The 23446-nt window shown below is 35.0% G+C and overlaps 1 protein-coding gene, 2 long non-coding RNA genes and 1 pseudogene across 5 annotated transcripts; 2 read left to right on the top strand and 2 right to left on the bottom strand.

Annotated features, from left to right (window-relative positions):
• The first annotated feature begins 233 nt into the window (after window positions 1–233).
• On the top strand, window positions 234–5644 carry LOC120084421 (alpha-amylase). Of its 2 annotated transcripts, XM_039040200.2 has the most exons (6): window positions 234–637; window positions 720–780; window positions 1241–1343; window positions 1847–1924; window positions 4254–5058; window positions 5142–5644. In XM_039040200.2, the coding sequence occupies exons 1-6, from the start codon at window positions 503–505 to the stop codon at window positions 5391–5393; spliced, it is 1434 nt and encodes a 477-aa protein (XP_038896128.2). In that variant the 5' UTR covers window positions 234–502; the 3' UTR covers window positions 5394–5644. The 2 variants fall into 2 exon arrangements, with proteins under 2 accessions (XP_038896128.2, XP_090173874.1); XM_090317748.1 differs by lacking the exons at window positions 234–637; window positions 720–780; window positions 1241–1343; window positions 1847–1924 and adding exons at window positions 3829–3960; window positions 4047–4179 and having other exon boundaries at window positions 4253–5058.
• LOC150034195 (uncharacterized) lies at window positions 3589–4392 on the bottom strand. Its single transcript, XR_016532071.1, has 2 exons — window positions 4258–4392; window positions 3589–4181 (listed from the first exon to the last, which is right to left on the bottom strand). It is a non-coding gene; the product is annotated as an uncharacterized LOC150034195 (long non-coding RNA).
• Window positions 5645–6907: 1263 nt separating the features above from the next.
• LOC150034196 (uncharacterized) lies at window positions 6908–9097 on the bottom strand. The gene is made up of 2 exons (XR_016532072.1): window positions 8957–9097; window positions 6908–8863 (listed from the first exon to the last, which is right to left on the bottom strand). It is a non-coding gene; the product is annotated as an uncharacterized LOC150034196 (long non-coding RNA).
• Window positions 7456–9108, top strand: LOC120084422 (alpha-amylase-like; annotated as a pseudogene). The gene is made up of 4 exons (XR_016532070.1): window positions 7456–7594; window positions 7691–7826; window positions 7940–8744; window positions 8831–9108. The product of XR_016532070.1 is annotated as an alpha-amylase-like (transcript).
• Window positions 9109–23446: the final 14338 nt, after the last annotated feature.

Below are 23446 nucleotides of genomic sequence, written 5' to 3' on the forward strand. Positions count from 1 at the left end.
TAGAACTTATATGATTAAATTATATTTTTATATATAATAGTTTTATTTTTGTAATGAATTTTTATACTATTTTAAAATTGTATTGAAAATAACTCATTTAATATATAAAATTTTATTTGATTGAAAATAAAAAAATTGTTAAAAATAAATATATTAAAAAAATAAAGGAGAAAATTTTTCTCACAGGAAACCGATCCTCACAAATTTCCGGAGAATCCTCTAAGAGTAATGCAGTGGAGTAAAAAAAAGAAAAAAAGAATGAGAAAAAGGGAGAAAAGAGTACTTATCGGCATTGGGATGCGTGTTCTTAGCGTCTGCTTTGGGGGTTGTTAGTTCGTCAGACCCATCAATTCATTATTCAATTTACAACTCTTCTCATTTCTCTCTCTTTCACGATGTTAAAACGCCACCGTATCCCCCATAACTGCAAACGCCTCAGCTTCGTCTACGCTCCATTTTCCTCCACCTCTCTCTGCAATTTTTGCACTCCACCTCGTTGCCAATGGCCAATTTCGCCGATTCTCCCCTCAAATCCGATGCTCTTTTGGAGCAGATGAAGCAGCATCTCGCTACCGATGCCGGAAAAGAGATCGTCAAGAAAGTTGGCCATGTTTATCAGATCAATATATCTCCCAAGGTCTCTCTCTCTCTCTCGCGTATAATCTTTTTAATTTTGCTGGTGTGTTGTAATTCTGCAATTTGAATTGAATTGTTGGCAGAAAATCGGAACTGATGAGGTGGTTTACACCATTGATCTCAAGAAAGGAGAGGTTACCAAAGGTTAGGGTTTCTATTTTATTGGATTCGGAGATTTTTCTTGCGTGAGACGTCAATTTTCTCTATACGACAGACTGATTTCTGAATGCTTTTACTCTCTCTCCTTTCAATTTTGTTATCGATCATTCAAAGGATGAAATAAATATACAATCCATATCCAGTGCTTTTAGATTATGGTGAAAGGTGGATTTATCTCCTAAGCTGAATGCCTTGTGCTCGAACTAGTATTTGACTACGGCCATAAAAATTCCTGATGAATTTCGATTTCATGAAGAAGCGTTTCTTAATCTAAACATCATCACGCATTTTTTAGAAGTTTGTTTTATCATTATGACCGTCAATTTTCAGTTGCATTTGTCATCTTCTTGGTATCAAACAATTGTAACTTTTTAGAAGTGGCATTGCATATTCATATGCTTCGGCTGGAAAATTGAGAAAAGTATTATGATTGTTTTGAGCTTAGGTCCATATGAAGGAGGAAAGCCAGACGCTACCTTATCCTTTAAGGACGAAGACTTCATTAAAATTGCTTTGGGGAAGATGAATCCCCAGATTGCTTTCTTGAGGTATTTTAGGTCATTTTGATCATCATTATTGTGGGTTCTGTTTCTGTTTTCCGCACTAATCCCTGCGTATTTCGAGTGAATTTAGCATGACTTTGAAGTCAAGGATGTTCCTTGTCAGTTAGAAATGCTTTTCAAAATTTGTCATAATGTTTAGTTTAATGACTAAGAGGTGGGTGAGTTTGGAACGTCTTAAGTGTGACACTTTTTGATAGAAACACAAATTAGGTGCTTCTTCGAAAAGTACTTTATAGTTTCTTTTCATGTTTTTTAATCGGCTAATCGAAAGAAATCCATTTTTGAATACTATGAAAATTTTGAAGTGCTTTTTAATCGGCTAAAAATACTTTCCACCATCCTTAAATTCATACTCATACTAAACTCCAGAAATACTCGAGTGGTTTTCATTCATAAATGCTTATTGAATACATTTTTTCTCCAAGTCTTACAAAAATCACCAGTTCAGTAGTATTAGCTTTACAGAAACTGTGTAAACTCCTCCACAGGGGTGCTCTGAAAATCAAGGGCAGCATTGGCGCGGCACAGAAATTCACTCCCGACATTTTCCCCAAGCCTGCAAAGTTATGAGCAGACGCAAGGGAAATTGCTGTTCCTGAAGCCACTCCACATTGTCATGTTGGGAGATGTATGGGTATTTAGACAAGGAAAGTTAAACCAATAATTTTAGTGTCAAAGTATTAGTCCAATTCTCTTGTAGGATATCATAACATGTTGGGAACTATACCTCCTCATTTAATGTTCAAATCATCTTCTCTTTCGCCATATTTCATAAGGCATGAAAATTGCTCTTTGAGTGCTCTGTTGTTCTTGTCTTCTTTTTTTTTCTAATAGGTTTATATGTATATTTGTTGCATTTATTTTATCCGAGTTGCTCTGTTCAGAACTGTGAGCACTTTCATTCATCTCACCTCGTTTTTCAAGTCAATGTATTATTTGTGCTTACAATTCTTGCTTAATGACATATTGTCCCGCAAGTTCATTTGTTTGTTGGTCCATCTTTTGTGGTTGCAAGTTATCTGTACATGTAAAGCTGCAGGGTTCTGGATTGAAGGGATCAGATTAAGGTGCTGACCACTTGCACAATCCAGAGATGCATATGGATATAGTATATATCTAGACATTGATTATTGAAGTTATAAATCAATTTATTATATTATCTAATAGCATGGATTGTTGCCTTCCCTGGTGCTCTTCCCTCGATCAGCACCAACCAAGCACTCTCTTTATGGTCAATTTAACAGTTCCAAGTACCCAAAGGTTTCTTAAAATTATATATCGAAAAATATTGGCATAACTATTCACTAAACATAATTTTAGCTAAATTCATTAGCTTGTTCTTAGTGAGTTGACCTCTAATAGTCAAATCATTATTTAGTTAAATTGTGGGTCTGGTTTCTAAACTTCCAGAGACAGAAAGCAAGAAACACATAAATACAATAAATATACTGCCTCGAAACACTATTAACTGGCTAAATCAATATAATATTTGATTTTTTTAAAAAATAATTATTTTAAAAAACAAATATATATTACTATGTGATATTATTTTATCGAGTGCAGCTTGGATTGCACCTAAGTTTTTTCTAATCAAACTCATATACTCTGATTTTGAATGATTATGTTTCAATTTAAAACCACAGTAATTTGAGTGTCATTCTTCATCCACAGCTCCCAACCGTCTTCACAAGACAATAGAGCCTATTTTGCCCAATATCAGTTTCCCAATTGTTTGTAACTAGCTTCAGTTTAGTTTAGTTTAGTTTTTTTTTTATTTTTTATTATTATTATTTTTTATTTTTTATAATAACCTAAAACAATCCCTTGTTCTCCTGGCGCCTCTCTGCCTGTTGAAGGGCTACAAATACAGAGGACAATGGCAGATGGGATGGAGCTGAGGATTGAAAGAACTCCAATGGAAATTAAGCATTCTGGAGGATGGAGGGGTTTTCAATGTTGTTCATTTTACATTTTCATATTATGGCTATATTCAATATACTCAAACTTAAAACCACCATCGTTACTCTAGGTTTAGACATAGAGTATATACGGACATCAACAATATCATTTTTGTAAAGTATTTATAACGTCCCAGAATATGAATGAGAGGAATACTGGACTCGATTAGATAATTTGGTGGAATGCATGATCCAGTAGATGGATAATTTTTCTAAAATTCCCAAATAGGCTTCTACTGTGTGAGTGATCCTTACAAGCACGAAAAAAGATATTGCGTAGAAATCAACTCTTGTTTCTCGAATTAAAGGCTATATTGTCTTACGAACCACATTCAAACAACGAGTCTTACGTGTCACACACGATTAATTCTTTAAGTAGAAAACTTCTTACTTCTTGACTAGACCTTCTGCCTGCCCAGCATTCATTCATCAACCTCTTTCCTTTCTCACTCGTTCTCACTATCTACGCATCAAAAGAAACAAAGGCCTACGAAGTCATTCTCAAGACGCAAATCGAAGCTTATAAAACCAAAATTCCCACTGACCGATTCCCAGCAATGGGGTTTCTAGCTTCTCTGTGTTTCCTCTACCTCTGTGTTTCCCTCTTCCCATCCCCTTCTTCTTCTTCTACCTTACTGTTTCAGGTAAGCAAATCCACTTTACTACTTTCACTCTTCTCAATGGAAACTCACTTTTAATAGCTTGAAATTGATTGTAATGAAACATACAGGGCTTCAACTGGGAATCAAGCAGCAAAGGAGGATGGTACAACTCACTAAACAACATAATTCCTGATCTTCTAAGTGCTGAAGTTACCCATGTCTGGCTTCCTCCACCCTCCCAATCAGTTTCTTCACAAGGCAAGCTTTCTTTCTCTCTGTTCCTTCAGCTCATTACCAAGAACGTTTGTTTAAATTTGTGTAAATCCTCTTACAGGATACTTACCCGGAAGGCTTTATGATCTCAATGCATCGAAATATGGAACCCAGAATGAACTCAAGTCTCTAATTGCTACCCTCCATGAGAAGGGAATCAAAGCCATAGCTGACATAGTGATCAACCACAGAACAGCAGAGAAACAAGACCAGAGAGGAATTTGGTGTATTTTTGAAGGGGGAACTCCAGATAGCCGCCTTGATTGGGGCCCTTCCTTCATTTGCAGCGATGACACTGAATATTCCGATGGAAAGGGCAATCCAGACAGTGGGGAACCCTATCCACCAGCACCAGATATCGACCATCTCAATCCCCAAGTTCAGAAAGAATTATCAGAGTGGATGAGATGGTTGAAAACAGAAATAGGGTTTGATGGATGGAGATTCGATTTCGTAAAAGGCTACGCACCAAGTATTACAAAACTCTACATGGATCAAACCTCACCTGAATTTGCAGTCGGTGAGAAATGGGATGGACTTTCATATGGACAAGACGGGAAACCCAATCAAAACCAAGACTCACATCGCGATGCTCTTGCAAATTGGGTTAGGGCTTCGGGCGACATAGTCACAGCGTTTGATTTCACAACCAAAGGGATTCTTCAAGCTGCCGTTGAAGGAGAGCTATGGAGGTTGAAGGATTCTAACGGGAACCCGCCAGGATTCATCGGAATCAAGCCGGAAAGTGCCGTGACTTTCATCGAAAACCACGACACTGGCTCGACGCAAAGAATGTGGCCGTTCCCTTCCGATAAAGTGATTCAGGGATACGCATATATTCTGACTCATCCCGGAACTCCTTCCATTGTAAATCATTCAACAAAACAGTTTAGATTATTGAGTTTCGAAACTTGATTACCTGTAATTCAAAAACTGTTGGTTTGTTGCAGTTCTACGACCATTTCGTTGATTGGGGACTGAAGGAGGAGATAATGAAATTGAGTGGAATCAGGGCAAGGAATGGGATTGGGAAAACAAGCACGGTGAATATTATGGCTTCTGAGGGGGATCTGTACGTTGCTGGTGTTGATGGGAAAATTATAATGAAGATCGGAGCCAACACCAGTCTTGGGAATTTGATTCCGTCGGATTATCAGCTTGCCACTTATGGAATGGACTATGCTGTTTGGGAGAAAAGGTGAATCCTTGAATGTCTGCCATTGATGGAATAGTTCCTCTCTGCAGGTCCATTTCCATTTTCAAGAAAGTTTCCAAATTATATAATATAAATTAATTAATGATGTCTCAAACATTAAATGGGAGGAACAGGTACTTGCAGTTTTTAGCCGCAGCATATCATGCATCTATTTTCCATTTTTTTTTTTTTTTTTTTTTTTTGGCAAGATAGTAAATAATAGTAAGAAATTAATTTTTTTAAAGAGAGTTTCCCATACGACAGTCTTTCATTAGATAAGTGGTTTGGTTACACTTCCAGCAAGGTTTTCTTTTTCTTTTTCTTTTTCTTTTTTGTAGATGCTTCTTTTATGAAAATAGAATAAAGTCCATCTTTTCAGTTGCTCAGTTGTACAAGCTATATAGTATAAAGCTTAGCATAACATTTAACTTCCAAACCTTTTGATTTAGTTCTCCAAAATTTGGAAGTATCCAGTTTAATATTTGAACGAATTAAACTTTGAAATTCGTTCGATACTCTCATTTTTTTTTAAATGTAAAGTTTTTGGATTTTAAAAAATAGTCACTTTTGATCTTTACCTCTATTAAATCCTTGTAATTCGAGAAAAATTTGAATTTAGTCCATATAATTTAAAAGTTAGAATTTAATTCTTATCATTTAAGAAAATCTAAAAAGTAGATAACATATTGCTTGACAAAATCATTATGAATAGCCCCTATGTCTTTCATTCCCTTATCCTACGTGTTGGCTTGGCTTTGGGTAGAACCAAGAGGAAATTTAGGTGGACGAAGGGAATTGTCCATGGATGAGAATCTACAAATCGTAGTAATTCACCGTCTTTCAACTGAAATACGAGAGACTCTTTATGGTGATTTTATTAGATCACACAAATAGAGACTAATTATAAAGATTTTATCAAAGCCATAAATACTAAATTTTAATTAGAAACTATAGGAACTAAATTCTAACTTTCTCCAAATTATAAGGACCAAAATTACAATTTAACCCTTTTTCTTTAAAATAAAGGGATAACATAGCCTAAAATATTAATATGGGCATGGTTTCAAACTAATCGAACAATTAACATCCAAAGACCAACAAGAAACAGCCAAAAGTATAGGACCAACATAGTATTTTAACCTGAATTTTATTAATACCTCACTTTATTGCTATAATCAAATCAATATTTTAAAAACTTTGCTATAAAGTTTTTTTTAGTTCAATCAACCACATGCGATGATCAAATTATTCATCTTTTAAAATGATTATTGATGTATTATTTAATGAGCTACTAATGTTCACATCAATTATAATTAACAAATTGAGCTCGAAAGTTTGCTAGTTTTAGAATTAGTACGTATATAACGTTGATAATAACAAGTACTCTATACAAATAGGGTTTGATTGGACAAAAATCACTGAAATATAAACCAATGCAAATATGAATCCAAAATAAAGAATATGTCAGGCGATGAGATGATTGTCCTAAAGTCATATTCTAATGTTCTAGAATTCAAAACCTTGCAAGAATAATATCAAGGTCATTCATCATCAATAAAGACAACTCAAATTCAAGCCAAATTCTTCATACTTACAAAATTACTAGATAGATCCAAAGGAGACAAGATATGGAACAATACACTGACTGAGGTAAGAAAAGTTTCATTACCAAATCTCTTGTTTACGTGTTGGTTTTGTGTTGGTTTTGGATTGAAATTTGAATAACGAATCCAATTAGAGCAACAATAAGAGGATGGTCAGTTCAATTCAAATCTACCTGTTGATTAGGGGCTGCTGCTAAGTTCCTAACAGACTCATAATTCTCATTTCAATCCATTCCCACTTACACTTTCGTTCAAGAGATCATCATTTCAACATCAACTTTGAAGTTAATTTCGTGTCTCCATTCAATCTTAAGTTATTCTGAACCAACAACAAATCTGACCATCCAAAACTAAAGACTTCAAAATGTTGAATTGGTTTGTTTGATGGAAGTACAATGGCGGCAAAACTTGATTAGTTTCACAGTGCATGTTTCTTTTTCATTTTGACTTTAGGGAGATTTCTTTGAAAATTCCCCTATAAATAGGCATGAAAGCTCCTCATCCACCAAAAAGCTAAGCTATGGCTTCTCCATCTCCATGGTGCTTCTTTCTCTTGCTCGCTATTGTCTTCCCTTCCTCTACTACTTCCCAAATATTGTTTCAGGTTCTGCAGTTTTCTCATTACCATCTTCAATTTTATTTATATCTACGACTCCATGATTCCTTAATAAGAAACTTGTTTATGTTCATATCGGAGCAGGGTTTCAACTGGGATTCAAAAAGCGCTGCTGGTTGGTATAACATTCTGAAAACCAAGATCCCCGATCTCGTTAATGCCGGAATCACTCATGTTTGGCTTCCTCCTCCCGCCAACTCTCATGCCAAGGGTCCAGAAGGTTCTTCCAAAATCTAAATTATCTTCTTCCTTTCAACCCCAGATTGCAGAAGCTACAGGATTTTCCTATCACTGATTATATAACGCTTGTGTTGTTCTATACTTCTTCTACAGGGTACTTGCCTGGTAGGCTTTATGATCTTGACACCTCCAAATATGGAAACAAGGGTGAATTGAAGGTGCTAATTGCAGATCTTCGTCGAAACGGCATCAAAGCCATCGCTGACATTGTAATCAATCACAGAACTGCCGAGAGACAAGATTCAAATGGCAGATGGTCCATCTTCGAAGGGGGGACTCCAGATAATCGTCTTGATTGGAACATATCATTCGTTTGCAAAAATGATAGCCCCTTCTCCGGAGATGGAAATCCTGACACAGGAATGGACTGGGCAGAGGCACCAGACATAACCATTTGAACCCACAAGTTCAAACAGAGTTATCAGACTGGATGAACTGGCTCAAATCTGATGTTGGCTTCGTCGGATGGCGATTTGATATGGTCGTTGGCTATACACCAATGGCAACCAAAATCTACATGGAGAGAACCTCGCCGGAGTTCGCCGTTGGCGAGAAATGGGATAATCCGCCAGGTAGGGTTGTCCAGGAGCAGGACCCTCGTGCACTTCTCAACTGGATTGAGGCTGCCGGAGGAGCCGTTGCCGCCTTCGATTTCACGACCAAAACCAGAGATCGGTCGGTTGCCGCCGCCGTCCTCCACACCGCCGTCAACGGCGAGCTATGGCGGCTGAAGGATTCAAACAACCGGGTACCTGGTTTGATAGGGCTAAAACCAGAGAACGCCGTAACGTTCATCGATAATCACGACACATTCTCTCAGAGATCGGCTCCATTCCCTGAGGGCAAAGTCATGCTAGGCTATGCTTACATTCTCACCCACCCCGGAACCCCAACAATCGTAATTTCTCAATCATATTCAAACGAAATTAGGGTTTTCAGCCATTAGTTTCTCTTGATAACATTACAACTTTGATTCATCGATAGTTCTACGACCACCTATTGGAGTGGGGACAAACCCTAAAGAAACCGATCGTGGAGCTCACAACAGTGAGGAAGAGAATTGGGATAAACAACAAAAGCAAAGTACGGATAATGGCGGCGGAGGCTGACCTTTACATGGCGGAAATTGACGAGAAGATCATTGTGAAGATTGGAGCGAGGTTGAACCTCGGGAATCTGCTTCCTCCAACCGACAGGGAGAACGCCACCGTATTTGGAGAAGATTATGCTGTTTGGGAGAAGAAGTGAATCTATGTTGTTGTAAATTATATAAAGAAACAATATTGTAATAAATAATGACGTGGAAGACGAACACCACATCCATCTGCAAAATTTGTACCCATCATGTAATGCAAGCACACGCCTCAAGTAATAGTATAATAAAACCGTCATTATTAATTGTATCAATTTTAACGTAAGGAATAGAAACTAAATAGATGACTTGTTTTTCAAAATAAAATCGAATTTAGACAATAAAATTGAAACTTGAATAATAAAGACTTCTAGAATGTTGATTACATTAGTTTCATTTAGTTGTACAAAAATCCTATGGAATTGTGTGTTATTGAGATGTTTAAGTCTAGAAACTAAATTCTAACAATAAACTGTTATCATATAAACTTAGTTGATTACTAATATTTTGAAACTAAAATTAGAAGAATGACATTAAGCAAAGTCATAAGTAACTTTTAGTATTAACCAAACTATTTTCATGATAGATTAACAATGGTTCAATATTATAATTCTGGTTAAACATGCAATCTATCCATTGAACATTCAATCTAACATGCATTGATGATCAACCAACATTAAGATAAACACAACAATATTAAAAAACATTCAATTCCACACTATCCATAAAATTATGTATTAACTCAAATCCATAAATGAATTAATCAACACCCTAGAACAAAAGAGTCTAGCTACTCATAGTTGTCAAATACATACTTTCATATAATTTGGTAAACATAAATAGTAAAAAAAGTAAAAAGAACAAGAAAGTATTATTGTTGAAGTGATTCCTTTCCATTGCACACTGTCGATCAAGCCTTAATTGGACCTTGGGATCAAAGAACTATCTCTTACGAATTTTCCTCACACTCTTAACTCTTCTCTGCAACAAAACTCACTTTAGGGCTCCAAAATTTTGTGTTTGAAAGCTGTTGAATATCTTAGATCTTATAGAGATGAATTTTCTAAAATACAGAAATTTTCAATTATAAAAAGTTGACGTCGGGGCGTTGTAGGACAGTGTCACGACACCATCTTGATCTTCACTTCTCGGTAGTATGTGTTGGTCGGACATTATAGTGTTGAGCGACATGGTGCTGCAACATTCCTCCAAAGTATGAATTTTGTCTTTGGAGTAGCGTGCACCGCTACGCAACCCTCCAATTTCTTTTTATTTTGTCTCTCTTTTATCCCAAATTTTGAAGTTTTGGTTCATTTTGATTCTTTGACCCCCGAATCTCATTTTTGTTCAATATCTGAAAATCGCTAGCAAATAACATTTAACAAAAAGGAACTCTAAATAAAAGGTAAAGAAAGCATTTTCAAGGGTATTTTAGATGCCAAAATTTGGCCCAAGGTTAAAAAGTGGATGAAAATGACCTAATGTTAATGTTAGCCACATGTGAAGGTACCCATTTGATCCCAAACGCGTGCAAGCCTGACATTCCTAGAGGTCTTGCTTCTTCCTTTCGTTCCTCATCACACACAACAACAACCTTTTTCTTTGATTTATTTCCTTCGTTCGGATTCTTCCTCTCATTTTGATTTACGCTCTAGCTTCCATCTTTGATTTTAGAGAGAGGGGGAGAAGAAGAAGACAAAAGAAAAAAGAAAAAAAATCACCAAAGACAAAAGAAGAAGAAAAAGAAGACAAAAGACCGAAGAGTCGGGAGATAGAAGAAGTTATAGATCGAGAGATTTTTTAAAAACAAAATTGGAGATCGAGATGACAAATCAAGAAACGGAAGAAGAAGATTGTGGTGATTTTGGTAATTTCACCGGCGATGACATAAGTAAAAGACCTAGAAAAAACATTTATTTTCAAAACTTCAATCAAATTTTATTTGGACCTCCCATTTTGTGCTATCTATACCATTTTCTCATCCATCTACCCCATCTCCATTGTTGGTAATAAAACGGGGTCTATATGTCCGCCATTCATGGAATAATTATCGAGACTTACATTTTTATTTTAGTAGAGCAAAATATATATATAGACACACACATACATCTCTTTTTTTTTTCCCTGATCGATCAATATCATATTGTGACACAAATAACATGACTAAACTAATACTAAATATAATAAAAAAATAAAGAACACCTGAAATCAATTCTCCTGCAGATGATTGCTAATGCGAGCAATAAAAAGATATGTATTCATTTGATTCAAATACTTATCCTTAGATTTCTAACAATTCTCAAATAGTTATCATTTGATTCTTTTTTCGACTTCATTATTCTTCTTCAGCATTAACATTTGTAGCAAAAGGCTCAAGTGCTCGTTCTTCAACATTAACGTGTGTTTCTGCTTTCAACTCTATTTTTTTCCCCATCATTTCCTGTTTGCAGATTAAGAGTTTTAATCTTTTTTAAAACTTTTTTTAAATAAATGAGTAAAAGACCAAACCAAAAACCACAAGAGCAAACAATAATTGATTTTTTTATTGCAACAAAACAACTAAAGATAAAATTTCAAGTTCAAGAATTTGCAACTGTCGGGGTTGTTGCCCTAAATCTCGTAGATTTTGTAGTTTGTAAATTATTTATACATGAATTATTTATTTAATAAAATAAAGTGTTATTTTATTTGACATTTAATCTGCATTAATATAAATTCAATAAACTAAGATCCATTGTTATTTAATGTTTGTATGTGGTTGACATACAAGTGGATCATGTTTAAGCAATAACTTGAATGGTCTGTAATATATGGATAATGTTGGGTGCCTTATCCTGGTGACACTAAGGATACGATCTACTTTATAATTGTTACAATTGTTGTAAAGTGTTATAAATGATATGATCCTGATCATTCATGTGGACACATTGAGTAGGGGTATTCTATATAAAGAGTTTGTAAAGATCAAACCACGAAATGATTAGTCTCTCTTTATAACATCGTTACTTGAAGAGACTTACATTTCACTAGGATGACCATAGATAACTTAAGCTTAATCCTGAGTGAGTTGTGAACTCTTGCCTATAATAACGATCCTTTGATTTGTATGAGTTAGAGTGGCTAGGTTCATCGACTCAATATGCCTACCATTTTGGGAATTTATCCGAGTGGGGAGCTGGGAACACAACTCACAATATGAAATTCACTTCTTCCCGGGCATATTCATACTGTTCTATGAAATCTGAAAATGGAGGATCACACTTGGAAGAGTTACTAAGTGTTAGTAAGTTCTTGACCGAAAATAGTAACTAAATGACTATAGGAATAAGATTTATTCTGGATATAGTATTTGGTCAAGATTGTCTTGCTTCAGTGAAGGAGTATTTGACTGCCCCTTAGTAGCATCTATTTTGACTCACTAAAGTATCGTTGCAAATAAAAAAAGAAATATGGGTACTTTATTACTTTTGCTAAAATTGGGTTTAATGCAATAAGTCTAATAGAATTTGTTTAAATTTTAGCAATGTTGAACTCGATTATACAACTACTAGCTTCCAATAAATTCAATGAAAAAGGGTACTTAAATTGGAAGTCAAATATAAATACAATATTAGTCGTTGACGATTTGAGGTTTGTTTAACGGAGGAATGTCCTCCTCTTCCCAGTTCAAACGCTAACCAAAATGTTCAGAAAGTTTATGATAAATGGGTTCGAGCTAACGATAAGGCCAGAGCCTATATCTTAGCGAGCATATCTGATGTGCTCAATAAGAAGCATGAAGCCATAGTCATTGCACATGAGATCATGACGTCGTTGTAAGAGATGTTCGGGCAACCGTCTTCCTCGATATGACATGAATCTATTAAATACGTCTATAGCTCCCACATGAAAGAAGGGACCTTTGTTAGAGAACATATCTTGGACATGATGGTCCATTTCAACATTGCGGAAGCTCATGGCACTGTCATAGATGAAATGAGTCAAGTTAGTATGATAATGGAATCTCTTCCGAAGAGATTTCTAACATTTCGTACTAATGCTATAATGAATAAGATTGATTACAATTTGACAACTTTTCTGAATGGACTACAGACTTATCAATCCTTGATGAAAACAAGGAAAGTGAAGCAAATGTTGTTTCACAAAAGAAATCTCTGAAGGGATCTTCCTCTGGAATGAGACCTTTAGAGAAAAAGAAATCTGTTTCTTCTTCAAAGGATAAGAGTATCCAGATGAAGAAGAAAGGAAAAAGGAAGAAGAAAACCCCTTATAAGAATAGTAAGAATAAAACACTAAAAGGTTTCCATTGCAATGAGGAAGGGCATTGGAAATGCAATTAGCCGTAGTATCTTGTTGGAAAGAAAGCTGAAAAGGAAAAACAAGGTAAATCAGATTTACTTGTAATTGAAACAAGTTTAGTGGAAAGTTCTCACTTAACCTGGATATAGATTCAGGTGCCGCTAACCATATTTGCACTTTTCTTCAGGAAACTAGTTCTTGGACTCAGCTTTCACAGAATCAAATGACTTTTAAGGTGGGAACGGGTGAAGTCCTTTCAACAAAAGTAGTGGGGACGTCAAGTTATATTTTAGAGGCTCTTACATTTTGCTTGAAAATGTATATTTTGTACCAAGAATGAAAAGGAACTTGATCTCCATTTCTTGTTTACTAGAAAATATGTACAACATAACTTTTGAAATCAATGAAGTATTCATTAGTTCAAGAGGAGTCCATATTTGTTCTACTAGACTTGAAAATAACTTGTATGTATTAAAACTGGCTGATGCAAAAGCAATTTAAAATATAAAGATGCTTAAAATGACAGAAACTCAAAATAAAAAGCGAAAGATTTCTCCTACTGCCTATCTTTGACACCTATGACTTGGTTACATAAATTTCAATAGGATTGAGAGATTGGTGAAAAATGGTCATCTACATCAGTTAGAAGACATTTCATTACCTCCGTGTGAATCATGTCTTGAAGGAAAAATGACTAAACATCTTTTACTAAAAAGATCTTAAAGCCAAAGAACCCCTAGAACTTATACATTCAGACCTTTGTGGTCCGATGAATGTTAAAGCTCGAGGTGGATATGAATCTTTCGTCAATTTTGTTGATGATCATTCAAGATATGACTATATTTACCTAATGAGTCACAAGTTTGAAACTCTTGAAAAGTTCAAAGATTTTAAGACATAAGCTGAAATACTTCGATCAGATCGAGGTGGTGAGTATATAGATTTACAATTCTATAACTATCTGGTAGACCATGGAATTCAATCCCACTCACAGCACTTGGAACACCACAATAGAATGGTGTTTCAGAAAGGAGAAATCAAACCTTGTTGGACATGGTTCGTTCGATGATGAGTTATGCTCAGTTACTTCAATCCTTTTGGCGGTATGTAGTACAGTTTGCCGTATACATTTTGAACATGGTTCCCTAAAAAATTATTTTTGAAACATCGTATGATTTATGAAGAGGACATAAAGACAGTTTACGTCACTTTAGAATCTGGAGAAGTTGGAATGACATTCAAAATTATGCCTATTTGTAGGATACCATAAAGAAACAAAATGCAGACTATTTTATGATCCTCAAGAAGATAAAGTATTTATATCAACAAATGATACATTCTTAGAAGAAGATGATATTAGAAGTCATCAACCTCGTAGTAAATTAGTACCGAGTGAAATGACCAGAGAAACTACAGATAGATCGACAAAAGTTGTTGACCAAATTGGTCCATCAACAACCGTTGTTGCCTCATCACGTCCTTCTCAAGAATTGAGAATGCCTCGACATAGTGGGAGGGTTGTTCATCAGCCTGAGCGCTACACGAGTTTAACAGAATCTCAGGTCATCATACTTGATGCTGGCCTAGAGGATCCATTGACCTTTAAACAGGAAATGGAAGATATTGATAGGGAACGGTCGATAAAAGCCATGAACCTAGAAATGAAGTCAATGTACTTCAATTTTGTCTGGGAACTTGTAGATCAACCAGATGAGATTAAACTTATTGATTACAAATGGAACTACAAGAGAAAACGAGACCAAACTAATAAGGTGCAAACCTATAAAACCAGACTCGTGATAAAAGGTTTTACCCAAAGAGAAGGGGTAGACTACGAAGAAACATTCTCTCCTATTTCCATGATAAAATTTATAAGAATACTTTTGTCCATTGCCGCATATTATGACTATGAAACATGGAAAATAGATTTCAAGACAACCTTTTTGAATGACAATCTTGATGAAATTATTTTCATGTCTCAACTAGAAGGATTCATTGAACAGGGTTAAGAGCAAAAAGTTTGTAAGTTTAAAAGGTCCATTTATGGATTAAAACAAGCATCTAGATCCTAAAATATAAGGTTTGATACTGCGATGAACTCTTATGTCTTTGAACAAAATGTTGATGAACCTTTTGTTTACAAGAAGATAGTCAACAAAACTATGGCTTTCCTGGTTCTTTATGTTGATGATATCTTGTTCATTGGGAATGAGACAAGTTTCCTTGCTGACGTAAAAAAATGGCTAGCATCATAATTCCAAATGAAAGATTTAGGAAATGCTCAATACGTTCTTGAGATCCAAATTGTCCGGAATCGCAAGAACAGCACCCTAACGCTATCTCAAGTATCTTATATTGACAAGATGTTGTCAAGATATAATATGCAAAATTCCAAAAAGAGTATGCTACCTTTTAGACATGGAATTCATTTGTCGAAGGAACAGTGTCCTAAGACGCCTCACGAAGTAGAGGAAATAAAAAGAATTCCATATGCATCGGCAGTTGGGATTCTGATGTATGCTTTGTTGTGTACACATCCTGACATATGCTTTGCAGTTGAAATTGTCAGCAGATTCCATTCTAACCTTGGACACAGTCATTGAACTGTTGTTAAGAATATTCTCAAGTATCTCTGAAGAACGAGGGACTATATGCTCGTGCATGGGCCTAAGGATTTGATCTTTACAGGACACACTGATTCTGATTTTCAGACTGACGTAAATTCTAGAAAATCTATTTTAGGATCAGTTTTTAATCTTAACAGAGGAACTATAATGTGGAGAAGCATCAAATAGAGCTGTATCACTGACTCCATGATGAAAGCTGAATATGTAACTGCATGTAAAGTAGCTAAAGAAGCAGTGTGGCTACACAAGTTCCTGATGGATTTGGAAGTAGTTCCAAATATGCATCTGCCTATCACTCTATATTGCGATAATGGTGGAAAAGTTTTCAATTCAAAGGAACCGATAAGCCACAAACGCGAAAAACACATAAGAAGAAAGTACCATTTCATTAGGGAGATAGTACACCAAGAAGACATGATAGTCACGAAGATACACCTCAGAAGATAATCTTGCCGATCCATTTACAAAGACCCTCTCAGCTAAAGTGTTCGAGGGCCATGCGTTTGGATTAGAACTACGAGCTTCATAATCTAGGGCAAGTGGGAGAATGTCAAAGGTATACAGATTCCCTAGTTTATTGTATTTTCTCTGTATTTTCTCAACATTGTAAACATTATATATTTGTATATATTTGTAACTCACTGGAATATTAGTCCAAGTGGGAGATTGTTGAAAATGTCCTAAAACTCGCAGTTCGTAAATATTGAAAACATATTTTATTTATCAATAAAAGAATTATTGAGTATTTCATTCAATAAATTGTTATTGATATTGCATACTGTTATAAAAATCCAATAAATGAATCCATGACTATAATATGAATATTTTAACTTTATGTGGAGATATAAAAGTAGATCAAGTTTTAGTATATAGCCAAAATGGTTTATAAGTATATGGATGAAATTGGATACCTCGTTCTGGTAACATTATTGGATGCAGCCCACTTTGTATACTGATACAAGTGATGTGATCCTAAAATCATTCATTTGGAGACATGCGAGTGGGGGCATTTTATGCAAAGAATGTTTGCATAAGACTGGACCTCAAAATAGTAGCTTTTCTTTATAACGACCGTTTACTATTAAAACTGACTATTTCAAATTCGACGACTTAGGGTAACTTGATCTTAATCTTGAGCTAACTATGAACACCTGTTTATTTAGGATTGTCCTTTGATTTGCATAAGTGAGCGTAATCCAACAACAATGCTCAATAAGCCTCCTATTTTGGTGATAAGACCAGATAGATAGCTGGGAACATAGTCCTGCAAGATGGAATTCACTCTTACCCAATTTAGGGTTAGCAGATAGGTTGTTCTCTTAAGTACTGATTTCTGGTCTTGAACAACAGGGCTCTGCTCTCTTATTGCTAAGAGGGATATGGCTTATTAGTTGGACTATAAACCAAATTGTTCAATAGAGGTTTAGGGAGAGCTTAAGGAGCAAGATGTATTTACAGGGGTAAAATAGTAATTTTAACCTAGTTGTAAATACGAATGACCTGCGAATGACCGACTTACTAATTATGGTTAAAGTAGACAAGAATATATCTATAATGAGGAGAGTGTAACTATCGAGCTATAGTGGTGTGTCTAGGTAATTAAAGAATATTGATTAATTTGGTTTAAAGAGTTTAGCCAATTAATCTAAAATCATTGGAGCTCATGATCTGTAGATCCATAAGGTCCCTCTACTAACTCGTAAAATTATATCTTGGATTAGTGAATTGAGGGGATTTGAAATGTTCAAAATTGAAATTGGAGTTTTGAGTTTGAAGTGTTCAAATTCAATTTAGGGTTTGGATAATTATATTTGATATAATCAAACGTTTAATTTAATGAAAATAAACATAATCGAAGAGATTATAATGTTTAAATATTGATTTAAATGTTGGATTAGATGAATAGGATTCATGTATCAATTAGGTGTTTAATTAATTTAATATTTGATATTAAATTATTAATTAATTAATTAATTAAATATGTTTGATTAATTATTTAAATAAAACTTTTTCAATTTTAAAATTCAAATTCAGATTTGATTTTTTAACTAAATTTAATTCAGGTGAAAATTAAATGAAAATTGAAAAAGAAAAAGAAAAAGAAAAATTATTTTAATTCATAATGGATTTCTCCAACATTTTCAAGCTAATTGAGGTGGATTAATCCATTTTTTAATACCTAAGCCCACTAAATCATGTAGTTTAAGGTGTCAAGTTGCTGATTAAGAGAATGCCTGCAAGAATTGGATTGATAAATACTCCAAGTTTCGAAATTGGAGAAGTTCATGCAAGGTGATTTTTAGATTTCTGCATTTTTCTCTAACCCTTCTCTTCCCCTTCATCTAATTGAGCTGATTTAGAGATTCTACCTCTTAATCCAAGTTAGAGTTAGTAGAGAAGATCATTGTGGTGATCCCCTATCAATTTGGAGATCTAATTCGTGGAGAGAAGCTGGAATTATTGAGTTTCAACAAAGGTATTGTGTTCTTGAAACCCTCTCCTTTAATATTAGTTTCAATGCATGCTTTTAAACTCAAATTAAGTGTAATTAGATTGCTTATTGATTCTGATTGCTTCCATTTTTCGCATGTTCTATCTATCATAACCTTGTCATTCTCTACGATTGCAAGAGTTGGAGGAGTGGTCTCCAACCCTTGGAAGATGAAGAGGTAGAGAGATTGTAGAAAGAGTATGGAGAGGAATTACTTTGGTGACTAGGATATGATTTTCACAAAATCAATTCTTGCGTCAAATGGCTAATAAGATCAATTTATATGGAGAAGAGTTTACCCCTTCTCCAAGTATTTCTCTTTTGATCCTTGATGCCAATTAATTAAATAACCTCTTATTTAATTAATTTGCACATTAATTAAATAACTATATATTAAATGTAATTCAAGACATGTAGTTAATTAATTAATATATATAAACATTATATGTTTATATTCTTCCACCACTCTATCATTTCTTAATCAATTAATCAATTAAGTAACTATATTAAATTATATTTAATATGGAGTTAATTAAATATAAATATCACATATTTATATGTATACATATCTTTAGGAATCCACTTCATATAAATCTAATATTTGAATCTCATTCAAATATCTCTCTCTTACATAATTTGAATTATAGATCACATCTATAATTAATTATATATAAATCACATCAATATATAATTTCCTCATTTAATTTGAATAATTCAAATAATTCCTCATTAATATCCTTTAGTGAGCTAACAAGAATGTCACACTCCCTCCAGAGCTCACGTCTTGAACCCGGAAGAAGGTGTAAAGATAGTAGATACCACCATTTTGTGATATCTGTTGCCCAATTATTCTATTCTTAGTTACAGTTACGCGTGAGGCACACATTCCATATTTACAATAGTTCATTATACAACATATTAACTTAACAATTTCGCACAGCTTGGCTTATTATTATCTTTTTACAGACTAAAGTTTACTCATGATATCCAACCCTCGTTTCAGGCACATGATTAAGCAGCATTTGGTCTTTGTTATGTGGTAGAACTTAACCTTTAGTGGCAGTTCAAGACCGATATTTGGAACTCCTCATGTGGTTACCTGGGGAGGGGAAAACATTTTGGAAACGTAAGCTGACGAGCTTAATGGGTGAATTTCTAAAACAAACTTACAATTCAAACACTTTGAAAGTAGCAATTAACATGGGATAAAATTGTAAGCATGTTACTAAATGTATGATAACTATACTTCAAACATGTACTCTGACTTTCCTAGGGTAGACCAATTCCATACTCCCAGATAATGAGGTGGAACCATACTCACACCTTCATTCACTGAGATGGAACCAACTCAACACATTCAATCTTTGTGCTAATGTGGAACCAACTCAACACATATCACTCGTCATACGTGGAAGTAGAGCTCTCGTCTTGGTACTCGGTTTCATGATTATGAAACTTTCTTTGGAAATCATAGCTTAGGACTTCAAACTAGAGTTTGAATTAACTCAAAGCATAAAAACATGATTTTTAAAACTTTGCTAAGTCAAGACTTTCTTTTAAAAATAGTCACTCACTCTAAATCAACAACTGCTCTTCCTTTTTCTAGAATTGCCTACAAGGATTTATACTCAACTTAGAATCTTAATTTTAGAGCTAAATTAACCTTAGAATACTTTCTTGACTCTAGCTTTGTCTTAACAACCTTAACAAGTGAGAACTAAGCCTGTCAACTAACAAATATTACTATGGACGCAGGGTTACCTTTCTGCTGACAAGTTGGACGTTTAACCCTCACTTCCAAGGCCTGGCTCTTGAGGTGTTCAACACCTGGTTCGGTCTTCTGAACGCCTAGTCTTCCCTTCAACCTTCAAGTTCTACTCTCACCTCACTCTTACTCTTTCAGTGGAAGAAGGAATTTCGTGATGCAAATGAGGTCCCTTCTTTAAGGTATTTATAGGCACTCCAACTCTTCAACAACTTGACACTTAGCTTGCATGGAGGGTCTTCTTGTCTTCAATCTAGGGTGGCCAATGCATGTCTTCTTGAAGGTGTCAACCACCGAGTTTGCATGCCTTCTCCTTGTCCCACATGTAGGCCACCTTCTACTTGCATGCTGATCATAGGTGTCCCTTCCTTGCTTGTCCAACACATAGGTCCTCTTTAGTGTCAATCTCATGCTCTAATTTGGTCTTCAGACATCCACCTCCTATTTGGACTTAGTCAAAATTCTACTAGGATGAGCCATGTACTACATTTTGCTGCCAACTTGAGCTAATCCTCCAAGAAACTTGTTCCCTAACACGTGGTTCTTGGCTTGGATGCATAACTCCTCTCTGCTGCAACTAACTTGCCTTCATACTTAGGTTGTAACACCCTCAATTCCCCCCATGTGTTCACCTATGCCAAAATTCTCATGACATGGTAGGGTAGCTTTAAAGTATTCTCAGAGCTACGAGTTGAGCTCTCCTTTCCAACACTTATCCAAAATCCACTCTCCTTGTTGGTCCTATGTGTCCACTTACCCTTGGTATGCGTTTGAAACTTCCACAACTCCAACTATGTTTTCAACTTAGGTTTAGCATACCCAAGCTTAAGCACTTACTCCTTACATACTTAGCACTTGATTAGCTTTCCCCTCACTACATGGACTATACGTCCAATTTTCCCCCAAACATTTAGGCAAATTTCTGCTTTGAACATACCATACGTCCACATCTATTCCCTTCACTTGGTTATGTCAATCTCAATGCATGGTTTGTCGCACACAACCCTTTCTTCTTTCATGCATTCCCTTAACCCTAGGTACCCAATAATGGCCCATCATGCATCCAAGAGGGTCCTAGTATGCATCCCACTTAGATAGTTTCCAACACTTGGCCCAATTTTAGTTCTTTTAGGTCAACTCATGCCTTAAAGCATTTCCAAGCCCAAAGCACACCTCAAATATGTAGTCAAATCCCTCAATTTTTCATTATGCTAAGGTTCTAACTCTTAACTCCTACTGCATAGTTGGATACTTAGCCAAAATTCTGACTTCATCTTGCTATGTCTCACCCCACATGGTTCTAAGACTTAGAATTTTTTCTAGGTAATTTACTCCCTTCCAAGCATAACCCAAACACTTAGTAAATTTTATCTTACTTAGCCTGGCCTTCTATTTAACTTCTTAACTTACGTGGCTACTTGGCTCAGGGTTTAATCTAGGTCGGGGTTTTTCAAAGGGGACCTGATGGACATACAGATCAGAAGCTTCAACGATATGAGATTAATTGGCTAAACTCATTAAACAAATTAATTAATATTCATTAACTATGGGTACACTCCATTAAAGACCACAGTTGTGCTCTTCTTAGTGCAGATATATTTCTGTGTCAATAGATATAGACCAATAACAACTGAAATCCTTTACGAGTGTTCGTAACACCAACTGGGTCAAATTACCGTTTTACCCCCAGGTTACCTCTATATCCTTAAGTACCAGTGCTTCTCTAATGAACAACCTATTTATGGTCCAACCATTAAATAAAAACTCCTTTCGGGCCAGTGAGAGGGTAGAGCCCTTTGTTTAAGTCCCGGAGACACCACTTAAGAGAACCCTCATCTACTTTCCCTAAAGTCGGGAAGGAATGAATTCCATCTTGTATTATTATGTTCCCAGCTCCCTACTCGGTCTTGTCCCCAAAATGATAATCTTATTGAGTCGGCAAACTGGCCTTTCTCATCCATACAAACCAAAGGACAATTCTAAAGGAATCTCGAGGTCCACTGTAGAAGCGAGACCGATCCTAATCATTTTTCACAGAAGAATAAATTAGAGTACATACAATTATACATTAATGAAGAATTTACAGTATGCTAATAAAATAAGAGGAATAATATTAGGGTTTTAAGAAAGATTACCCTTGAAGAACTGTTCTTCTTCACGAATTCTCTCCTTAATCTGGTCACGAACTCTTCAAAATCTCCCAAGAATTACAAAACTCAATGTGGACACCACCACCAGTGAACCTCCTGTATTCTCCTTAGGGGTTGAGAATTGGCAAGAGGTGTGAGCTCTACTACTTTTTGGATGAGGGAGGAGAAATTTTGAGGAGTTTTTCTCTAGAGAATATGTTGGCAGAGCAAAATTTTTCACAGACCTTCTATGTAAAAAAATTCTGTGAGGAAGATGATGAAGTGAAAAATTTGACTCCCACATCCCCACGTTCGTCAGAGAATTAAGGGAGAGGGAGTTACAACTCCCTCCCAATATTAAATTTAAATAATAAATTAAATAAATTTAATCTAATTACTTGATGTATATATATATTACCTTATCATATATTATATATATTAAACTATATGTTATATCAAATATAACACATATCCTATAGTTTTATATTGTATCAAATATAATATAACCTATAGTTTTTAATTCTTTCAATCATTTGTGGTATTTAATATAAATCACATTTATACTAAATTTAATTACATGAATCTAATCCATATAATTAGTATTTGAATCATATTAAAATATTTAACTACTCTCAAAATAAACTTTATATTATAATGTATCAAATACATTATTAATTATATCACATATAATTAATTTAAATTAATTATATCACATATAATTAATTTAAATTAATTATATTATATATAATTAATTCCCTCAATTAATTTGAACAATTCAAATTAATCCAAAATTAATTCTTAATATTCCCTGTTGAGCTACAGAGGGGACCTTATGAACCTGTATGGACCTGTAGATTGAAGCTCCAATGGTACTTGAATAAATACTTTAATAACTATCGGTCACTCCAATAAATACCGACAACTGCACTCTTCGCACTATAGATATATTTCTATGTCCATTGGATATAACCAGTCAATAGTGCAATGATCCTTCACAAATTGCTCGTAAGTACAACTGAGCCATAATTAAAGTTTTGCCCCTATAGTTACATCTAACTTCTTAAGTACCACCGATCCTTCTAATAAACAGTAAGTCATAGTGCAACTATGACCAAACCCTTCTTGGGACAAGAGAGGGTGTGGTGCCATATTGTTCA

The sequence above is a fragment of the Benincasa hispida genome, chromosome 9 (assembly GCF_027475165.1).
Source record: "Benincasa hispida cultivar pf3 chromosome 9, pf3_genome.v1.1, whole genome shotgun sequence".
In the NCBI taxonomy this organism is placed as follows: Eukaryota; Viridiplantae; Streptophyta; class Magnoliopsida; order Cucurbitales; family Cucurbitaceae; genus Benincasa; species Benincasa hispida.